Source organism: Melanotaenia boesemani, chromosome 22, assembly GCF_017639745.1.
Source record: "Melanotaenia boesemani isolate fMelBoe1 chromosome 22, fMelBoe1.pri, whole genome shotgun sequence".
NCBI classification, from domain to species: Eukaryota; Metazoa; Chordata; class Actinopteri; order Atheriniformes; family Melanotaeniidae; genus Melanotaenia; species Melanotaenia boesemani.
The window spans coordinates 20,124,594-20,147,710 of record NC_055703.1 but is presented as its reverse complement, the minus strand read 5'-3'; the positions used below and the strand labels follow the sequence as shown (position 1 = coordinate 20,147,710).

General features: G+C 38.1%; 2 protein-coding genes across 5 annotated transcripts in view; one reads left to right on the top strand and one right to left on the bottom strand.

Moving 5' to 3' along the window:
- rgs6 (regulator of G protein signaling 6) overlaps nt 1-14,418 on the top strand; it is an 82,544-nt gene extending 68,126 nt beyond the window's left edge. For all 4 annotated transcript variants that reach the window (XM_041975363.1, XM_041975362.1, XM_041975364.1 and 1 more), the window contains 7 exons: nt 106-167; nt 2,298-2,408; nt 5,967-6,092; nt 10,073-10,259; nt 11,838-11,927; nt 12,085-12,138; nt 12,874-14,418. In XM_041975363.1, coding sequence (XP_041831297.1) covers nt 106-167; nt 2,298-2,408; nt 5,967-6,092; nt 10,073-10,259; nt 11,838-11,927; nt 12,085-12,138; nt 12,874-12,924 — 681 coding nt within the window. In that variant the 3' untranslated portion in view covers nt 12,925-14,418. The remainder of the gene's footprint in view (nt 1-105; nt 168-2,297; nt 2,409-5,966; nt 6,093-10,072; nt 10,260-11,837; nt 11,928-12,084; nt 12,139-12,873) is intronic.
- A 2,255-nt stretch (nt 14,419-16,673) lies between these two features.
- Nucleotides 16,674-23,117, bottom strand: part of lama2 (laminin, alpha 2) — a 177,301-nt gene continuing 170,857 nt past the window's right edge. The window contains exons 67-75 of the mRNA XM_041975323.1: nt 21,112-21,205; nt 20,836-20,931; nt 20,482-20,562; nt 20,194-20,271; nt 19,995-20,073; nt 19,767-19,898; nt 19,317-19,447; nt 17,438-17,657; nt 16,674-17,265 (exon numbers count right to left, since the gene is read on the bottom strand). Of these exons, the coding sequence (XP_041831257.1) occupies nt 17,105-17,265; nt 17,438-17,657; nt 19,317-19,447; nt 19,767-19,898; nt 19,995-20,073; nt 20,194-20,271; nt 20,482-20,562; nt 20,836-20,931; nt 21,112-21,205 (1,072 nt within the window). The 3' untranslated portion in view covers nt 16,674-17,104. The remainder of the gene's footprint in view (nt 17,266-17,437; nt 17,658-19,316; nt 19,448-19,766; nt 19,899-19,994; nt 20,074-20,193; nt 20,272-20,481; nt 20,563-20,835; nt 20,932-21,111; nt 21,206-23,117) is intronic.

Here is a 23,117-nt window from a genome sequence, read left to right as displayed (position 1 = left end):
TTTGATGCAGCTGCAAAATCACACATTCAAATCCAGAACTCGGTCTACCTCACTTTTGCTGTTTGACAGCATGAACAAAGTGACAGCTGTCATCTTCACTTTCAGATCTTGTTCCTGAACACCCAGCTAGATCGTCACTGCATGAAGATGTCCAAAGTTGCCGACAGGTACAAGATATTTACAGCTCATATACATTACATTACTACACATGCTGAAGGGTACGGCTAATTTTTATGTTCATTATCTACACAGAGGTTGGCTTTATATTTACTCTTATCTCAACATGTATATAATCATATAAACCTGCAGTTTTACCTTTTTATATTGTATCCAATACACCAGTGAAACATGGAGGTATTTTTAAATTTGACATTTTATCTAAACCTGTGATTACATTAAATTCTCTGGAAAGAATGGTTTATTTTTAACACACTAATGGCTGTGGGTAAATTTGTTTTTTTCCAAAAATGTAAGTTTGTAGTTGTCCCCTGAATTTCCTTGCTTTCCGGATTTATTAGATCATTTGGAAAAGAGATGGTGAAACATAGCTCAGCATTTTACTGTCAGTTGTTGCATCTATGTGGAGCTAAAGTTTGAAAATGGGACAGAACATCCAATGATTACAACATAGTTTAAAACTTTATGCAAAATGAACTCGAATTTAAATGAACTTTCTGCTGAGTCTACATGATGGAAATGTACACGTGGTATGCCTAAGATGCTGATTTCATAGCTGCATCAGTGTATTTAAACTAATTTTAGATCTTTATAGCTGCATTTGTCAACAAAACGCCAAAGGACAGAACAAGATTTAGTTCTATTATGTGACTGTTTTATTGCATTTGGCAAAATGTTTTTCACCTTTTTCACAATTTAAGCAAAAACTGATAAACTGCAATTGTTCTAAAAGAGTGTGTCCTTGTACACTTTGTGTCCATCCTGGGTCTTAGATCAACTTTGCCTGAACAAGGTCAGTCTGAACACCCTCAACTGTCCAGCACAAGCAAAGAAATGCTGGTTTGCAGTTTGTTGCTCTTCTTCTGAAACTCTCTAACGTCCTGATTTGTCTGTGGAGCAGAATTTTATCTGAGTTGAACAAGACTGAAACTGAACACTGTATAAAATGACATGTCAATGCCATTCATCAGTCAGAAGTGTGTAAGTTATCTATTTTTGTTGTAGTAAACACACCTGAAAAATTCTATTAGCATTCCAGCTGATTTACATTAAGACTGAACAGCTCCTGACACAAGCGGTTTGTCTGTGTTTGAGTTGCATTTACATTGTTTAATTTTGATCGGTCTCAACAGTGTGCAGCTCCAAACTGGTGAAATCTTCTGCCTATGAAATAGCTTCTGTACTGGTATGAGTTTAAAGCCTGATTGTATTTGTACCAGCTGAAGCTGCCTTTTAAAATCCTGCAGCTGAAATGTAAGCAGTTACAAAGTTTTGTAGATAATTAAAAAGCTCATCAACATGACAAAAGTTTGATTGTTATCAACCTTTTTCAAAAGCTCTTTAATTTGAAGAGGAAAAAAATGACTTCCAGCTACTAAAATTCCACATGTTTCAGAAAGTTCTGCACACAAATTTTCTAATCTAAAATAATTTTATAGTAGGTTCTGAACATGTTCTCTCTGTCCCTGGTCATGATGTTCACTCGCCTCATGCATGGAAAACAATTTAACAATCACTTCTTTTAGTCTAATTATTACATGCACGCAACAGTGTCGATGTTTTAGCCGGAGATCTTTGGAGGTTTTAGAGCTATAAGTTTGTTTGTTTGTTTTTTTTTTTATAGATATTTGTGCACTTCAACCAGAAGTAAAGTGTAATCAGATATAATGAAATTAAATAAATGTACTCGATTCTTCAAATGTCCTTTTTGTTTTCCGTCCTTTGCTCAGTATTTCTGGTCCTTTTTAAACAACTTGAAGTGCTGCACACTATAAGGTAGAAAAATGTGCAGAGATTAAAATGATGCAGGCAAGAATACAAATTCTTATACTTTGAACTGTGAGGTGCTGATATGAAGCCCAGTCTGACTCACCACATCTCTTGAGTAGTTTGTCTATCAAAGAGACACCAAAGTCTCATCTGAGCTTTGATTTCTGACAAACCAAGTGTCCCTTTTTCATAATTTACTCAGTTTGCTGTTCAAAGCATCCAGTTCACAATATACAAAACTGAATAAAGGCTGAACTCCAGTGGTCAACACATTTCTGTTATACTTCAACTTCTGACCAGCTATGACGGTAACATTTTGTTTTTTTTATGTTCATGTGTGTCTTTGTCAGCCTGATTATCTACACTGAGCAGTACATGGAGTACGACCCATTTGTGACCACACCTGAACCATCCAATCCCTGGACTAGCGACGACCCCATCTTCTGGGATCTGGAGGCCAGGTAGAAACAAGAAACAACCGATCCACTTTCACAGCCTGTGATCATTTAAAGCAAATCAGAGAGCATAACAATGTCTCTAAGAGTCATATTCTAGTTTAAAAAATCATTCTTGTAGCATGTTTGGAATAAACAGACATATTTCTGTGGGCTGAGAATTTTGATCTACCATCACAACATGGGAATGGAGAGATTGATGTTCACATGTTTTTATTTATGACAGCAAATGTAAGGAATTTCCATGCTGCAGGATTAAAGATGAGTTAGAGGCATCCGTATTTAAAATGTGCTGCTGCTTTGCTGGAACATCCACACTTAAAGAAATGCTACTGTCATATCTACACGTCTCATCTTCAATTTTACACTCGGGGTGAAAGGGCTCATCTGTATGAACCGAAACCCGGTTTTACCCTAGGTTTAATTTGACATGTATTATAAACCAGTTGTTTAACACGTGAATAACATGTGAGAGGACTGCTGTTAAGTGAAAACAGTGTCTGACAACAGTGATAATCTTTCTTGTAGTATCCGTCTGGAATCCTACCCAACATGCAACCCAGTCTCATGACAGAAAATAAGATATTGCAACTTAATAAGAATGGATTCATTGTACAATCTGAGTGTTTCTCTCTACACCTAAACAATACAGGCCAAGTATGTTTGTCACCAATGATGTCCTACACTTCCATATGTTCCCACATGATGATGCCCACTTTCCACATTTGTTTACATGGTCACAAATGCATATTAGGATGCAGGAGAGGACGATGGAAGGCATTAATTACGTATGGTAATCCTTCATGACATGGATGTTAAATTCTGGCCCTCGAGGGCCACTGTCTTGTAGGTTTTAGATGTTTCCTGCTTGAACACATTTGATTCAGATGAGTCGTTTACAGGCTGGTGCAGGACATGATCTTTTGAGAACCATTTAATGTAAATTGAATATGCTGAAGCAGGGAAATATCTAAAGCCTTAACCTGTTAAACTTTCTCAAAGTATTATCATTTTTTTTATTACTGTGCTAATGGAAATATAACAGTGCTGTTGATTTGCAGTTTTTAAATAAAGTCAGGGAAGTCCAGCAACTTTTCAATCATTCATATCAATGTCAGTTTTTCTGTTGCAGCCATGGTCATGTCATCTATACCAGTGTCTCTCAATCCTGGTCCTCAGAACCCACTGCCCTGCATATTTTAGAGGTAAACCTACTTTAACACACCTGAATTAAATTAATGGCTCATTAGGCTTGCAAAGAACTTGAGGAGGAGGTTCATTAATCTGAATCGGTGTGTTGGAATAGGAACACATCTAAAACTTGCAGGGTAGTGGGTCTTGAGGACCTGGATTGAGAAACTCTGCTCTATACAGTTCTCAACAAGTTGTGATATGCTCTAAACCAGGGGTGCCTAAGTCCAGTCCTCGTGATCTTACCATCCTGCAACCCTTTTCCAACACACCTGAATCAAATGAATGGCTCGTTACCAGGTCTCTGCAAAGATGAATGACATATGGATGATGGAGTTTTGCCATTTGATTCAGGTGTGCTGGAGATGGGATGAAGGTGAAGCTCCAAAAACTAGAATATTGCACAAAACTTAATTTATTTCAGTAATTCAATTAAAAGGGGGAAACTAGTATATTATATAGACTCATTCCATGCAAAGTGAGATATTTCAAGCATTTGTTATAATTTTAATGATCATGGCTTATAGCTTATGAAAACCCCAAAATCATAATCTCAGAAAATTAGAAGATTACATAAAATGAATTAAAATAAAGGAATCTTGAATACAGAGATATTGATCATCTGAAGAATATAGTCATGCATATGAACTCGTTACTTGGTTTGAGCCCTTTTTTTTTGCATGAATTACTGCCTCAATCCAGTGTGGCATGGATGTTATCAGCCTGTGCCATTGCTGGGGTGTAATGAAGACCAGGATGCTTCAACAGCAGCCTTCAACTCTTCTGCATTGCTCGATCTCGTGTGTGTCATCCTTCTTTTGGCAATGCTTTATAGATTTTCTACAGGGTTCAGGTCGGGAGAGTTTGCTGGCCAATCAAGCACAATAATCCCTTGAAAATCGACCCAGGTTTTGGTTCTTTTGGCAGTGTGGGCAGGTGCCAAGTCCTGCTGGAAAATAAAGTCGGCATCTCTAAAAAGCTTTTCTACTGAAGGAAGCATGAAGTGCTCTAAAATCTCCTGGTAGGTGGCTGTGTTGACTCTGGACTTCATAAAGCACAACGGACCAACATCAGCAGATGACATAACTCCTCAAATAAACACAGACTGTGGAAACTTCATGCTACAGTTTAAGTGTCTTGGATTGTTGCTTCTCCATTCTTCTTCCAGACTCTGGGACCTTGATTTCCAAATGAGATGCAAAAGTTGATCATCAGAAAAGAGCATTTTGGACCACTGCTCAACAGACCAGTTAATTTTTTCTTTAGCCCAGGTGAGACACTTCTGACGTGTTTTGTTTAGGAGCATCTTGACAAGAGGAGTACAACATTTGAAGTCCATGTCCAGGATCCGTCTGTGTGGTGGCTCTCGAAGCACTAACTCCAGCCTCAGTCCACTCCTTGGGAAGCTCCCCCACCTTTCTGACTGGCCTTTTCCTGACGAACCTCTTCAGGTTGCCATCATCGCTGCTGGTTGTTCCACCTTTTTCTTCCTCACTTTTCCCTTCTGCTTAACTTTTTATTTATATGCTTTGATACAGCAGTTTGAGAGCATCCAACTTCTTTTGCAATTACCTTTTGAGGATTTCCTTCTTTGTGGATTGTGTCAGTGATGATTTTTTGCACACCTGCCAGGTCCCCATAATTGTGAACTCTGTGAACTGTCCTTTGCAGATGTTTTGGATTAATTAGCTGATTTGAGTGTGGCACTTAGAGGCTACAACATTGAACCTTTTCACAATATTCTTAATTTCTGAGATTATGATTTTTGGGTTTTCATAAGCTGTAAGCCATAATAATCAAAATTCTAAAAAAAAAGGTTGAAATATTGCATGTAATGAGTCATATATTAGTTTACCTTTTATAAGTTAAACTACTTAAATGAATTCAGGTTTGTGCAATGTTCTATTTATTTTTTATTTTACTTGTACATCTAAAAGTTGCAGGCCAGTAGATCCTGAGGACCGGACATGGGCACCCCCGCTCTAAACTCCTGGCCAGCCAGAATTATGCAGGGATTAATGAGAGCAGTCACATAAATATTGTACCTACTCTAGTTAAATTACTTATTTAAATTAATTAATTTCAGGAGAAGTACAACAAATCCCTGTAAAGTTTTAAATAATTGGATTTGAGATAAACATTATTTAAATACACAGCTTTGTAGACAGATGTAATATCAGCACTGCCCCGTTAGATTATGCCATGACAAATTATTTTATTTCTTATTCATTTCTCTGTAATAATCTGCCACAACACCCCCCTTTCTAAGTCCCCCATGCTTTAATCCTCTTTAATATCTTTTTTTATCTCAACCTCCCTGTATTAGTTTCAGTTGAGTTTTTAAACCGCTCCATCCTGTCTGATCTTTCCCAGCAAGGAGCCGAGTCAGCAGAGGGTGAAGAAGTGGGGTTTCTCGCTGGAGGAGGCCCTGAAGGACCCAGCAGGACAGGAGCTCTTCCTCAAGTTTCTGGAGTCAGAATTTAGTTCAGAGAACCTGAGGTGAGAAGGAAAATTTTGATAAATCATCTCCAAATCTAAAGTAAGATCATTGCTCAACCAGTTCTTTCTATATGCTGCATTTGTTCAGGAGAGCAAAGCATAAATGCACAAGTGTGATGATTTTACATTGAACAGTTTTGTGGTGAAAGTAACTGTAGGAACTATACATGATGACTAAACTGAGTTCAACAAAGTTGGATTTAGCTTTTGGGATTTTTTTTTAAAGTCTTACATAAATGTAAGAAAACTATAACCAGAAATCATTAAAAAGGAAATTGAATGTACTTGAATATGCAAATGAGTCATTAAAATATATGGGTCATTAACAGCAGGTTTTTGCAGAGCTTGATGATTAATTGTTGAGCTTTCCATTTGAATTCAGTTCAGAGAAATATCTAAAAGCTGAAGGCCAGGGGGTGCCCACAACTTGGGCTGGGATCATTATCTTAAATACATAAAAGAACATTTCTTTCACACTTGGTTCACATGGAAAAATCCAAACTGTTCAGCAATATTTTTGTGCATTTTTAATATTAAGTGCAGGAATGTTTGATGTCTGAAATGTTTTTGATCTTTCTTGCTACAATCTACAGTTTTAACCTACTTTTACACTGTAGGATGTCGGCATACTTATGTAAACCTTTGCCAGTTCCCAGTTATACAAGAAGTAGGATAACAAAGAGCAGAGCTCCAACTACAGAAAGATGATACATGTAAAATACCAAGATGTAATTTTTTATTTTTATTTTATTTATTTATTTTTTTTGTGGTAGTATAAATGACATCAGATTTGGCTTTACTTTTGCAAGTTACTTATTTGAAACACTTTATCACTATAAATAAGTCCAAAAGCAGGGATACAAAATGTCAAAAGAACAAGTATAACAGTGTAACTACAGGATCAGCATACCAGCTGCTTTCTTCCATTATATTAATTTGTTAAAAAAAATAAATAAATAAAATAGACAAGCTACAAAAACCACCCAGAGCCCAAACTATTACGTAATGTTTGAAGCTATTAAACATTAAACATACACAGTACAAATAACTGAAAATTGATTTTTCTAAAAACAAGCTGCAGGAAGCTGCCGCATTACTGCATTACTATATACTTTTACTAATCTATATTTCAGTGGGGCAAAATCTGACATTTTTATTTTTATCATAAATCTAAAAGGAAAAGCATTGATTGTGAAATACTCTCCTGCTATCATTTAGCTAAGAGGTAGGCTGTAGTTCTACAAGTTTGTTTCCCACTTTTAACAAACCTGATTCAAATGAATGAGTCACTGAGCAGAACTCAATAAGCTGTAGGATCCATTTAATTTGAATCAAATGTAAAAGCAAGCAAACATCTAAAACCTGCAGGACTGTGGCTCTCAGGGAAGTGCAAAGCCACTGCTTTAGACCATGAGATGGTAGGACAGGCTCTTTTGTTGTGCAGTGGTTGATTCTTATAAAGTTGTTAAATTACATAATCGTTTTTGTTTTGTTTTAGACCAGTTACGATCACTGCTTTGCCCCTGAACTTCATCTCATCGTTGACTCAATCACTGCACCGCCTTCTGAGATAAGCCTCAAAACAACTGATGCAGGCGAACACAACAGCAGCTTTTATCATAAATCAGCAGTAGAGGAAACTACTGTGCCTCATTAGCGCAAGGAAGTCCTTTCTTCTTAGTTTTCACAGTTTATTGATTTGCAAAGAAAATATTAAATTCATCCTTCATTTAGACATAGATTTACGCTCTGCATCATGTTAGTCGTTTTATGAAGCGGCCTGTGTGCTGAGGAGAAATATGTTGTCTAGAGATGAACTAATCATGTGGAGGTTGTTAATACCTCTGAGTCTATAAATAAATATATATATATATATATATATATATAGATAGATATATATAGATAGATAGATAGATAGATAGATATCTCACTGCTGACCTTTTGGCTATCCCAGCAGAATCCTCACCCTGATCTCTGGACCTTTAATTGTGTTTTCTTTTAGTGGGGAGCTTTTGTAGAGGCTTTTAGAAATGGAGTGTAAGAGAGAAGCAGACCCCAGAGGTGTTTCTCTCTATATTGCTAAACCAGACCACAGATCAGTATAGATAGAAACTAGTATTAGTCAGTCAGCCAGCGGCTCTCTGCTGCCTGTGTTGTTGAGAACACAGTCCACTCTCACTACAGTACTCATGCTCATGTCTTCACAGCAATGCATTACACACAGTAAAATGAAGTTACTTAATATCTTATTTTTATTTGCTTCACATTTAATAATTTTTTAAGTAATATTTGTAAACTGTAAACTATTCATTTACTGTTGGTTAACTGTCCATAACTCTCCAGTACATCCCTAACAATTTGTGTCACAGGCAGAGGAAGTGAGCTGGCTTAGTCTACAGAGTTAATATGCAATGCATATGTTGTCAGCTTGGCTATAAATAAGCCCATTAAAATCCATACAGATTTACACTTGTCTGTGCATTTCTCTTTAGTAGACTAAACTGCTGTAACAATGTCCTTGCAGGTCTCTAAAACATGGGTGTCAAACTCCAGTCATTAAGGGTCGCTATCCTGCAGGTGTTGTTTCCCTGCTTTAACACACTTTGTTCAGATCAAATGGATCAACAGCTTCTTGTCAACATCTTCACAATGGCCCAGATTTTCCAGTCAGGGGTCTTGGAGCAAGGAAACAGCAAAAATCTACAGGACAGTGGCCCTTGAGGACACGAGGTTGACACCTGTGCTCTAAAAAGTCCATCGGACAGATTAAGGTAATCTAGAACACTGCTGTTCGAGTTCTCACAAAGAACATAAAATTGGATCATACTACTCCAGTCTTCAGATCTTTACACTGGTTTCCTGTTTGTCAAAGAATTGACTTCAAAATCCTGATATTAGTTTACCTTACGAACTGGTTTGGACAAAAATACATTCAGGATATTCCAGTTTATGAACAACCAGATGTCTCAGGTCATCAGGGTAAAATCTACTTTTTCTTTCCAGAGTCAGAGCTAAACATGAAGAGACAATGTTCAGATCAGGGGTCTCCAACTTCGGTCCTCGTGAGCTACTATCCTGCAGGTTTTAGATGTCTCCTACAACAACACACCTCTGCACAGGCCTGTTAATGACCCAGTGTTTTGAGTCAGGTGTGTTGCATCAGGGTAGAATCCAAAGCCTGCAGGACAGTAGCTCATGAGGACCAAAGTTGAAGATCCCTGGTTCAGATTTTGCCTCTCACATGTGGAATAAACTCCCATAAAACCACAGGTCTGCTGTTTGCCAAGTTTATTCCTGACCTGTAACTTTTATTGCATTTTATTGTTTTCTGTTTTTAAGTCATATTATTCTTTTAAAGTTTGTTTTTAATGCTTCTTTTGCGCTCTGCTGTAATGCTTTTAATGCTTTATGTAAAACACTTTGAACTGTCTTGTACACACACTGGTGTACTAACAAACCTGCCTTGCTTCCCATGAAAGTTCTAATCACATTTCTGGGAACTGATCTACAAGTGTGCACCATCAGACACAATGAGCCATGCAATATGGTGGTAATTGCAAGTGAATACTGAACAATAGATGGTCGCATGCTGCTTGCATAAACGGTTATTTGATGGTAATTAAATGGTGAGAATGACAGGGGAAAAAATGTTCAAACAAATGACTTGACTGATACAGCAGAGTGCAAGGTATAACAAAGTAAACAAGCTGCAGTTTTACTTAAGTCTCCTAGCTACTAACTCTACATCTCCTTTTCCAGTCTGTAAGATATTTTTACTCTGCACATTTCTACCTATAAGCATCTGGTTTGCAAGCCTTAATTGATAAGCATCCTTGCATTTAACTAATGAGCTGACCACCCACTGTGATGCAGAAAAGTAATGGAGCCTTCATTACCAGTTGATGCAGTCCTGGAGTTTGGTTTTGTAACTTTACAGGCCATGATGTATGAAAAGTGAAATCTGAATGACTTTGTTCCAGATTTTGGCTGGCAGTTCAGGACCTGAAGAGGATTCCCCAGCAAGACGTTGCACAGAGGGCACAGGACATCTGGGCAGAGTTCCTGGCTGAGGGAGCTCCCAGCACCATCAATTTGGATTCTCACAGCTATGAACGCACCAGCCAAAACCTGAAAGACCCCGGAAGATACAGCTATGAAGACGCACAGGTAGGAAGAAATGAGACACCGAAAGAATGGACAACATTGATATCAGGCATATTATGCCAGACATGAAAACTAATCAATATTATCTGTGTATGCGCCATTAGTGAAACATAATAATGGGACTTTTTGTTGTTTTATATTTAACTAGATTGAGGGAAAATGACTAAAGTCAGAGCTGACCCTTTGAGGTTTTCTTGAAATATAGTTAATAAACATCTGGGGAAAACCTTTGTGATGAGAGACATGATGATACACCTGCTGCTCAGCATTAGTTCAAGGAAAACATTGGGTTTGTTGCATGACAGAGTGAAATGGCAATTTGAGTTTTATATTGTGTGTGTGTATGCCCGCACATGTGCAGGACTATTTTTCTGGCTCCATTTTATGCTAAGCCAAGAGGCTACTGTATGTAGCTTCATATTTAACAATCATATTTTTGATATTTTTATTCTATTTGCAGCAAAAAAGAACATTTGCTAAAATGTTGAGCCCAGAGGTTCCCTTTTATTCTTCACCACAAAACCTTATTTTGTAAACCATTTAGTATAGATATATTTGACTTTGAATCCCTATCAAAGTAAAACACATCAAAGATAACTATTAGCTGTATATCAGACAGTTGTCTGCCCCATTTGCCTTTCTTGCAGTACATGCTTCACTGGAGTAAACTAGATAGTTGATCAGGCAGATTGATTTTTAGCCATAAATTTTCCAGATGATAGGCTGGGACGTGAATGGCCCAGCTATGGAGCAGCTTATCATTCTAAAAGGCTGCATCTGAAATCTCCTCAGAACATGAACCCCCTCCCTCATAACCTAAGGATGTTTGCACAGGCTATTACCAGGTGCATAAACCATGGGTTGAGGATGGGAAAACATTTTCCAGCCAAAGAATGATGGGGAAAAATGTGATAAAATGTGGTCATATTTCATAACACCATCATTTCCAAACACCAAGAGTTGTAGCCCTAAAATGACAGCTGCAGCTGTTACTCATGACATTGGAAAAAGTGGGATAGCTAACATGAGGAACCTGAAGTTGTGAAGGGCTTGTGATAATTGTGAAGACATGACTGTAAACTGTTGCACATTTGGTGATCACGCCATGTCGGACTGCATCACAAGTTACATTTCATTAAAAGTTCTTCTCGGCATGATCTCACCAGCTGCTTAGACAAGTATTAATGTGTCTGTCCAGACTATTTACATTTAATGAAGAGGATGTAATAAGCAGAAGTAATGAGTATGCCAAGTTAACTGAAACAAAAATGCTGGTTAAACACTAATAAAACTTCTTTTTGGGCTTTTTTTCGTCCTGCTAATGATGCAGTATTTTGTCTTTGAGCAACGTTGGTTAAAGGAAAATTTGTGGAATAATAAACAAACAATGGATAAAAAAGAAATACCATTGGCTCTTTGCTTTTATCAATTTAGCTTTACTTTGTAGATAACATAAAAATTTTTTGAAGCTTCATGGTACCCTTTTCTATGTACCCTCTTTTCCCCCTGAGTGGAAAAGACAATTACCATTTTCCTCTTTTTGTACAATGTGATATTTTTTCCAACTTTCTGCCCACTTAGGATCACATTTACAAGCTAATGAAAAGTGATAGCTATTCACGTTTCCTACGCTCTAATGTGTACCAGGACCTACTGATGGCAAGGAAGAAGGTGAGTGTTTGTCAATATTATTAGCCTATGAGTCAGCTTTGTGTGATTTTTGGGTGAACTAATCAGTTCATGGGAAAGGCTTTAAACACACCCTGTCTTTCTCATACTTGCAATCTTTTTTTCTTTTTTAAATGTTCTGCTTTCTTTGACTCTGTAGCCTGAAATGGAGCAGGGGCGACGCACCTCCCTGGAGAAGTTCACTCGCAGTGTGGTGAGTATCCCACCTCCTCTCCTGCAATGTTAAAACAAGCCAAAACTACACACCACTGCTAAACCTTCAGGATGATTTTGTTCAAGATCATTTATTTCAGCTGCCATATTATCAAACATTAGGCCACTTTGTTAATCCATTTGTTCCATTAGCACACTGTTTGAATAATAAAACTACATGATCAATTTGTACTTGTGAAGGTTTTGACTTAATCATTGCTTGTGCTCAGTAATTGGCTGCACTTTGACTCTTTCCCTGAGGGGACATTCTTTTGCTTAATACTAGTTTTAAGAAATGGTCTGCTGATTAGTTGACTGAGGGATTCAAGTTGTCCAATGTACTAATTAGTTTGTTCAGATGCATGACTGTGAACAAAGAATTGCTTGTAGGAATAGTGAAGAAAAGATGCAAAATGACTACAACAAAAGAGTTTGCAGTGTGAAGTTATAATTAAGAGGATTAACAATTCCCTGCTCACCATTGGCTTTGGAGCTATTTGTTTTGTTTTATTGTGTGTGTGTGTGTGTGTGTGGTGCGGGGGGTGGGTACTTTCACTATAGAAGCTTTTGTTTTTTTGTTTAAGCATCTCCTACTTAAACCCTCCTTTTTAAGTTAACTTTATTTTTGCAAACTGGGCCTCTCCTCTGTTTTTCTCCCTCAGGAAAGCTTTCAAGTAGGAGGCATTTTGACACCTGTCACACTCACCTACCATCCTTCCTCTCTGTTTGCTCCCAGGGCAAGTCACTGACGGGCAAACGACTCACAGGCCTTATGCAGTCGTCTTGACAAGGTCTGGATCAAGAGTAGGAAGATCTATACCCGGGGGAGATGCTTACCAATGGGTTGCAGTTGGAAAATGACCCTGGGGTGTGTGGTTATTGGAGGCGGATGAGGGTGCAAAACAAGCTAAGACTGCTGGACTGGAACACCACCACATCTGGATCTCGCCTCAGATAAGTTGAAAAGGACAGAAGGCATGCAATAAGTCACCAGACCTGACACCAGGACAGTGCTGTCGCAGTGTAGATGATGGACATTGCTTCTGTTTTTTGGAGGTTTCTGTTTTAAAGCCTGTACCAAACAAAAGCCAGGCCGTTTTATGTATCTATCTACACGCATTAATATGGTAGCTGAGGAGGCTATTGCTTTACTTTCAGTGATATAAACATGGAATGCTTGAATGCCTTGACTGATGTCAAAATGAGACTTAGAGTTATGCTGTACGTAGCTGTTTTATCTTGCATTATTCACTAGGTTGAAAAAAAGGAAAAGGCGTATAAGAGTTTTAGTAAACACTTGAGCTGACAGATGGAGTAGTCACCAATCTGCTAAAAAAAATGCTTTTACATCAACTTACTATATGACACAATGTGACTCTATATGTCCAGTACTATACTTTTTGTTCTGTAGCACAATTATTTAAAGAAGTAGCTGGTAGTAGCTGGTACAGTACTGTAGTTGTTACTGTAAATGTACCAGTAGAGAAAATAGCGGAGATGAGTGCAGAAAAGCACAAACTGAAATAAGTGCTGCTCAAAATTAAACTCAAGACATTTTAATCCAGGTCAACAACACTAGAAATGGGTTTTTGAATAATTATGTCCACCCTGTGTACCTTCCTTTTAAGTAGATTTTTGTAACATAATGTATGTTGCAACATTAAATGAATGAACCTGAAGTACAGGAAAAATAGTGAGTAAAAAATGAAATTATTTCCAAACAACATCAAGTAAAACATTACTTTTTTCTTTACCATCATAAACAGGATGACAATCGTAATCTTTTTATAGTTTTAAGATGGACTGAAATAACAGAAAAAGCACCAAAATATATTTAAAAACATAAGCCCAGTGTTTTTGAGATTTTAATTACAAAAAAAAAAACTTCTCTCTCCCAATGAAATGTTCTCCATGCTACAAATGGTGCATCGACACTACAGACATTTTTAAATCTTACTAAAGATTTTTAGTGTGATTGTTTGGGCTTTAAATGGGTCCTGATTTGTCAAACTAGTAATCCAATAGGAGAATTTCTTTAAAAGTTATGCTGATATTTAGATTTCAGTTGTTACTGTTGGCTGATATTTCTACATTATCACAATTTGAGCAGCAAGGCTTCCCCATCCAGGAGCCCGTGGCTGCTGATTTGTTGGGACAAAGTTTAGGCAGTACTTCTAAACTTTTAAATTTGGATTGCCCAATAAGCTTATTGCCATCTGAGGGCTTTCTAAGTTATTGCATGATATAAGAACTCAAATCTTTGAGGGTGGGCTTTTGTTCCCCCCCCAAAATCCTCCTCAACCTTGTGTTTTAAATTCTTGGAGATCATTTTATCTTCAACTCAAAATTATAGCACGCCACTATTTATATAGATGTAAAACCCACTACTGAAACTAGACATCGTCTCATACACAAATAAGTCAAGTTGTCTTTTTTAAAATATTCCAAATGTTCAGATGGTACATCTCATCATAAATATGTGTTGATTATGTACAAGTGAGGATTTATCTGCAGATCAGTATCTGCTAAACATTCCACTTTAGGAAGTCTGTCAGGTTTTGTTGACTGCCTGCTTACCTTTTTTTTTCTTTTTTTTTTCACCCTATGTAAAGAGGACCATGGTAATAAAAGAGGAATGCAGAATGAAGAGGGCTCTGGACCCTTATTTTTATCATATCAGTTTAATTCTTTCAGCATCTAATTCATCGGTCTCCAGCTAGAGCTAGAATTGTAGGTATTTTCATCTAGCAAGTAAATATCGCCCTCTAGTGCACATGATGTGTCAGTGCAAATATCACATTGTTCTGTTTGGTTACCAAGCGAGTATAGAAGAGTAAATATTAAACTGTGTAAAACTACAAAATGTTTATGTAAGTGCTAAAGTTCTAAATGTAATTACAATGATCTTCTTCTACAGCGCTAGTAAAAGTTTGGAGACATCTGCTCATTTAAAATGAGTTGCTGGGGATGTTCAACTGGTGACTGACTGGTAATGTATCCAACTTTGTCAAAGCTGAAGAACAATGTCAGTAAAAAAAAGCAAAACCACTTTTCTTATATACATATATATTCATCCTAAAAGTTGTTTCAGAATGTCAATTTTTTTTTTTTTTTTTTGTTAAATTAAACATTATGTGCAACCTTTAAATATGCAGTTGCTTCAGCATTTCAGCCACTTTAGTAGAGCAAAAAAATTCTTTCCTTTATGTTTGACATCGTCTGAGAAAAATGTCCTGTTTTATCATGTTAGTGAGATTGTGTCCTAATGTGTCAGTGCATTCAATGTATCGTGTCTGAGTAGGCAAAGTTCCAAGGTCAAATTATTTTCTTTTATGGGTTTGTGTGAAGTACTTGAGTAGGTTGTCTTACCTGCTGCAAACTGCAGTCAGAGCACTCATTTTCAGGAGGAATTCTGACAGGGGAATGACACAGAGACCCGGAAGCATCATAATCAGATGCCCAAACTACTTCAGCTGAGTTCTTTGATGCAAAGCAGCAACATTTCTGCTCTAAGCTTTTTGGGATGTTCAACCTCCTTATCCATCCTCTAAAGCAAGGATCACCAACTCCAGAGCTCTTGGGCCAGTGTCCTGCAGGTTTGAGATGTTTCCTTGCTGTAGTACATCTGTTTTAAATTAAATGGTTCTCCAACAGCTTGTCTATCCCCGCACCATCTTCTTGATGAGCCATTTATAGGTCAGGTGTGCAGCAACAGGGAAACATTTTAAACCCACATGACACTGGCCCAAGAGGTACGGATCCCTGTTCTAAAGGAGAAACATTTTGGCCACTTACCTTTTGGAATTCATTTAGTTATGGGCAAGAAAACCAAAAGAAGACCACAGAAGGTGCTCTAACACAGATGCGGTTCTAGTTGTGGTACCAGCACAGTTCTAGAGTCTCAGAACCTTGATCCTTTCTGGTGAACTAGCATGTGTTAACCACACAAAGTGGGAGGACTTTACTACACAGACGTAAAACGTAAATCTGGGAGATTTTATCCTGAAAGTTTATAGATGAATCATCAAGCTCCCTTATAACCTACAATTTGCCAAAATAAACAAATGAATTTCATGAGATGTTAGGATGTCAACACAAGCTTATATAAATCTGACATTTAAATGAATTGCCAGCTAGCGTTCACATTTTTTCTTAACCAATGTTTCCAGTGTTTGATCTAAACTTTATATTTAATAGTCATCCTACAGTCTTCATCTGTGGAAGACCAGGCGGGGGAGGCGGTACTTGGTCAGCTTCTTTGGGGTTGTCTTCCACAGTAGCTGTCCAGCAGCTGGTAAGATGGTCATATAACACCATGTCCAGCTCCACTTTTGTAGATTTTGGGGTATTCCTCCTTTACTTTTTGAAGCCTATTCTTTGGTCTGACTATTCTTTTTCCTTCTCCAAACCTTTTTTTTTTTTTAAACATAGCTTGCAAAACAGCACTTGTGTGAGCATTGATCTGGCTTCAGCTTTTTTCTTTTAACACTTTGGAACATCAGTAACACATCAGCTTGGTATTCAGGTGAATCCACAAAGACTTTACTTTATAGTCATAAATTTATTGTTCAGTGCCTTACACATTGCATAAAGTCAGGACCATATTCTTAGTCTCAGAAATATTGAGCAAACTTTGAAATGTCCAAGCATCTCTGTGTGTGAACTGTATTTAACTTTGTGCAGAGAAACACAAACATGCAACAAAAAGTGTAAAATAATCCAGTTTGGCTCTGATGCTTAGGAATTGAGACAAGACCAGAAGCAGAAAAGAGAAAGCTGCATCATAATTCAGTATAAGGTTTAGTAGATTTCCAGAGCCTCATATCTGTGTAAGGAGAGAGGATGAAATATTATTTGACATTAGTACTGGGCTTTTACAAATTCAAACCAAGTGTTTTGATAAAAGGAAGATGGATCTTCCATAAAGCAGTAAATTCCACACTTTATAGGATTAAGATTGGTATCAGTTAGGCAGCTACAGCAGGACAGGAGAGAGGCTGGACTCCTTTAATCTCCAGAGCCTTGTTGAACTGCACATCCATGGTCTTAGAAGCCTTGGTAATCTTCAGGTTCCTCATACAACCTCCAAAGGACTCGGTTGTTGAAAGAGCTGCCTGACGAACTCCCTCTGAAAAAGAGAATGTATATGACCAGGCCACTCCCGGGAAAGGTAATGTGTTTTCTATTTGTGTGCAGCTTTAATAATTGAGGTTTGATCATTTTAAACAGCTGAATCTTGAGTAGATGAGTGCATTGACATGTTTCTTTATAGTTGTTTAATTTTGCAGAGACAAATATACCAGGATATCCTCCAACGTAGATGGGATCGTTGGTGTCACAGGTGTTGGCGCGTGCATTAGGAGACTCTGCTTGGCTCTGCTTTCCATCAACCACAAGTTCCACCCTGTGACGAATCTTGTTGGCAGTGATGCTGTGCCACTGACCATCACAGAAACCTTCACCCTCAGGTACATGCTCTGCTGTGATTCGTCCAACTCCATTGTCAACATGAAAGAGCAGCTTTGGGGAAAAAATAAGAGAGCTTAATGTTCGTACTATTAGTACTTTTAGCATTTCCCCCCTAAAATTCACAGCAACTTAAATACAACAGATACTAAATGAGCATCATGGAAAAAGTACTGCCTAGACAGAAAAAGCTATCACATGGATATAACTGAGGAAACTGATCTGGGTATGCTTCAGTTCGTGATTTGGTCAAGTCAGCTATCTGAATATATTAAAGGACCATTTTTTTCTCCCTTTCATAGGCTGGCACCTTCCTGGAGCAAGACGTGGGAGCCAGTCCGGCGAGCCACCTGAAAAGATGAAACTGGGATCTTGGCAGTCCGATCCATGGATAAAGAATGGCTCTGGGGAAGTAGAATGTCACCTCTCAGGCAAGGAAGGAGCCTGATGCACGAGGTATCAGCTAGATGAGATCACCAGTCTCTTGGGCCACTTCTGCAGCACACTGGCCCAAGAAGTCCAGAGTTGATCCCTGGGCTGGCTATAGTTGGGTTTAGGCTTTGACGCTAGTCTCCTTGAAAAAGGACGAGGACCCTCTTCCACTCTGGAGTTGCTACTGGTGAGAGTTGTCAAGTGGGTGTGAGCATACTCAGTGTTGCTGCTCCCAGCTGAGGCTCAATACTTTGAGGTTAACCCTGGTAGATATGAGGGTCACCTCCAACTGGCTTCTAGCAGATGTGGTCCTGATTGAACATTTTTTTTTTTTGTGCCAAAGTAACCACTCTTTTTGGAGTGCCATGAGAGGGTGCACCTGCTGTGGACTCCATTGCTTACATGGACAATGATCGAACGACCTCGAGGATAACTCCTATTCGGGGGTCCTGAAGTGAAGGAACCATTAGATGCTCAAATTCAGTAGGAACAGAGTTGTTTTCATTCCAGTTGTGTAACAGCTCTTCACTCAGTGGGGTCTTGGAGAGTGCATTGGAATTTGCCAATCAGTCTACATCTGCTTTTGTGGACTTTGAGAAGGCTTCAAAAGTATGGGGGTACAGGACCCTCTGGCAAAGGTCAAAGCATGTCCTTATTGCTGGCATCAAGTCAGATCTGTTTGTGGTGATGCTTGGATTTTGCCTGGGTTGCCCTTTATAAACAATTCTGTTCAAAACATTTGAGAGACTCAGGATTAGATCTCTGATTTTTGCAGATGAGGCTGTGTCATCATTCATCAGCTCACAACTCCTACTGGAATAGTTCAGTCTGCTGGGATGAGGATCAGCACCTCCCAAGACTGAGACAATGGTTCTCAGTTGGAAAAACAAGCTGGAAGAAGTGGTTAGGGAGAGGGAATTCTGGGCTTTCCCTGCGATCCAGCCTCGGATAAGAGGCAGAAGATGGATGACTTCTTTCCAACAGTACATACATTTTGAAAAACTAATTCAAGGAGCACAAACCATTACAGTATATGGACTATTCACCACATTCCAGACCTGAATCTCACTTGGAATGTGCTGGAGAAACCTTTACACAGTAGTCAGACTCTCACATCTTCAAGAAAAATTATTGCAACACTGGATAGAAATGAATTTTGTGATGCTGCATGAATAGTTTCAGTAGCATTCATATACTAGACGGGAAGTGTTCTAGGAGCCTAAAGCCTCTGTCAAATAATAAGAATGTGTATAAGTTAAATCTTGATTAGTTATGGAGTACCTTGCCCTGGACAATCTCTAGACCCAGTCCATCGTTGGCTTGGTTGCTGACAGCCAAAAGCACTCCACTGGTTCTGGTGGTTCGGAACTCTAACGCTATCGACACATCAAGGCCCACCCGATATGATGGGACTGCATAAAAGAAAAGAGAATTATTGTATTTATGCAGAAATGGTTGCTTTACAGCTTAGCAGTGTCCAGCTCTGGTCCTTGAGGGCTGCAGTTCTACAGGTTTTAGATGTCTCCCTGCTCCAACACACCTGAGTTAATGGATCTCCTCAACAGCTTGTCAAGTTCTGCCCAAGCATGTTTGTCCATGTATCTGATTGAGGTGTGCTGCAGTAGGAAACATCCAAGACCTGCACGACAGCCCTTGAGGACAGACTTTGGACACCCCTGTCATAGCTACACTTGGTATGTATGTATATGGTGCAGGTCAATCACAACTCACCTGCTTTCAGGTAGCCAGTGCCATCAAAATAGGTGCCTATCTCAGTAGCAACAAAACACTTTCCAACCATATAACTGGAGGTAGGTGAAGCCATGTTGAGTTTAAAGTCTTCGATAACTGACTCAGAACGACCTGGGACAAAACGGGCAAGACAACAAAAATCAAATGGTAAAATTTGAAATGCAGTTTATGTAGCTATAACGCCATGACAACTTTAACAGTCCATACCTGTTGCAGGTGATTTGGTGCTTACAGGTCCTCCAACCATCTTTAGGTTACGTATACATCCATTGATGCTGTAGAGAATCTGGAAACAAAACATTTACATTATCATTCAAAAACACGATTAACTACCAATGAGTCAGACTAAAAGTAAATACAACATCAAAATAGAGTTAAACTAAGTCAGATGTGTGTGTGCATTTACTGGTCCTATTCGCTTGGTGGTATAGTTGTGTGGTAATCCACCAACGTGCAGCATTCCCACCACATCTAATAGATCAGCCTGGAAAGAAGACCAACAATTAATAATCAAATCAATAAAATTTATTTATATAGTACTTTTCATACCAATGATGCACAATTAAATTTTCAATAAATGGCTATTAAAAAAACAAACCTTTGTTCTTACTGTTTAATGTTTTTTTTTTTTACCTGTCAGCCATGTAAAAGCTTGTGGCATAGTGAAAATTCTTATTTGAATAAAGCAAAGTACCTTCTTTGGACTGATCATTGATTTGCTGTATCGCCCATCAACCATAAGTAACCCTCGCTGCTTGTTACGAGTCACACGGATCTTAGAGGAAATGGAAAAGCAGGATGCAAATGGTGAGAAAACATAATTGGATTGCAAACATGTGAAATGATAAAAATTGGACAGCAGCTTATAGGCAAAAATACAATACTATGCATCTACAGACAGATGAAGCATGAAACTGTATACCACACTAATCTTATTGCATTAAACACCTGATCTTTTCTACAATTACGGGTTAAAAATATTAAGAAATTACAGACCATCAGACATGGGATGACGTATTAATAAAAAAATATATGAAAAAAATCTTACCTTATGCCAGTTGCCATCATTAATGGAAAAGGGGACACAGCCAGAGATGTTTCCATGGCCAAGATCATAACCAAGACAAATCTGTCCTTCCTTGATCTATAGGATAACACAAGGGGATTCTTTGTGAAGTTTTGCTGAATCTGATTTTGAGTGGGTCATGACACAATGGAAACGGAGTTAGCTAGTCTTTCAGTTCAAATAAATCATTGCAGTTGAAGTGATGTAAGAAAGATTAAAGGCAGCATGTACATTCATGTCAGAAAAAAATATGACTACCTGTATGGAAACGAAGTCAGCATGGTTTATTCTCGCCATGTAGAGAACAAGACCAGATTGCTCCGTTGTCCTCAGCTCAAACTCTAACACCAGCCTGAAATGGACATGCACATATAGCCCCTTCGTGTTAAAAACACGAATACATCAACGCATACATGCAGCACATCCATTCAGTGCTTCTATATCAGTATGATTTTTACTGTCCACTACTGAAAAATAAAGAATCTGTTCACAGTACTTATATCGCAGAGGAAATAATGCACTTTTGCATTTTAGGTGCTTAAAAACCTCCATTCTCTTAAAATAATAATCCACTTTTACTACAACTTTTCCCCCAAATCAAAAATTTAAATGAAAAATTTATATTCATTACAGTTTCAAGTGGATTATTACAGTCTGTGACAAAAACAAATCAATCTTGGTGAGTTGGGAATTGGATTTCCTGCACTGATAGATGCAAGGTGGAAAAAAACCAAACAAAACTCAACTAAGATTTCAAGCTGCTGATCCCTTTTTTTCTTATCCTGTCCCCTAGAATGAACACTCACTGTTGCTTTGTCTGTAGATACAACGGGATTTACTCATTCAGACGAACAGAAGGGGACATATATTGAAGGTTGGTCCTGTCAGCTCACTACTTCTATACACCTATTTCTACAATACATGAATGGAAATCATATCCAGTCAAAGCCATAACTCAAATCTGCATTCATTTTTTTTCCAGCTGTAGCCCACATGGTGGAACACTGGAAAAACGTGGGTCTACAAAGTTACAGGTGCTACAAGTATTATACTGTGGGGGAATTAAAATGTTAAAAAAAAAACACTTCATACAAAAACTACCTCTCTCATAGAACTACGTATGTACAAGCTAAGGGTCAAAGCAGTTTCAAAGGGTGTACCACAGGGGTTACTCCTTGGATCTCTCTTCTTCATTCTTTATATATATAAAAAAATACCCAGAATATTTCCAATGCAGTCATATCTTAGCATCTACACATACCTTGGCTCTGCGACTGAAACTACACTGGTGGCTCCTATCTTTTAAAAGCTTGTGTGCCCTTGATTTAGTTTACCATGGTGCTCTGAGGTTCATTATAAACTAAACTCTAACCTGTCATTGTTTTTTTTAATGCTTGTGTTTGTTGGCCTGACTTGTTCACAAGTAAACAAATATTGGTATGTTCTAATTTATAAAAGCTTCCTGGGTTCCTTTCCTCATATCTGCAAGTATACTATTCATGTATGTATTCGTGTAACTGCTATAATCTCCAATCACAAAACCTCTTACTGTTAGATGTTCATAAGATCAGAGCAGAAAAAAGGGCTTTTAAATATGCTGCTTGGAAAGGCATGCAAAAGGTCCTTGGACTGAAGGAGCTGGTCTTGCTACAAGCTTCTAAAAGAAGTTATATTAATAGACAGATGGAAATCAGAGTGTAGATGCTTTGATTAACATGGTTTAGACTTTGTCTAGGTACTTTTTTGCTTCAGTGGTCTTTTAGTCCATTCTTTGTGCATTTTTGCTGTCTATGTTTTTAATATGGCCGTCAATAGTTTTTCTAGTTGTTTCTGCTGCTGCCATCTTGGACAAGACAACCTGCTTTTTAAGTTTTTAATTTAGAGCTTGCATACATCTGCTCTAAAAATTAATTAATCAGTAAATCACAGCAATTGTGCAAAATTCAATTTCAACAGAAAAAAAAACTCACTTTCCTGTGGTTAAATGTTCAGATTGTGTGACATTGGTTTAATTATTTTGTGAGAGGGGGGCAAATTATACAAGATTTTCTTCTTTCTGCTCCTTTTTCATTCAGATGTTTGAAAAAAATTTTTTAAGATCTTGTTAATAAAATAAATAGATTTGTGCTCTGTGTGTAGGTTGAGAATTGCATTCATCCAATAGTGAAATTAATTTTGAGGGACAGAACTAACAGTGCTCATATAGAATTGCTGGTCTACAACATTCCAGTGACTACGCTGTACTTTTTATTCCACAGTATTTA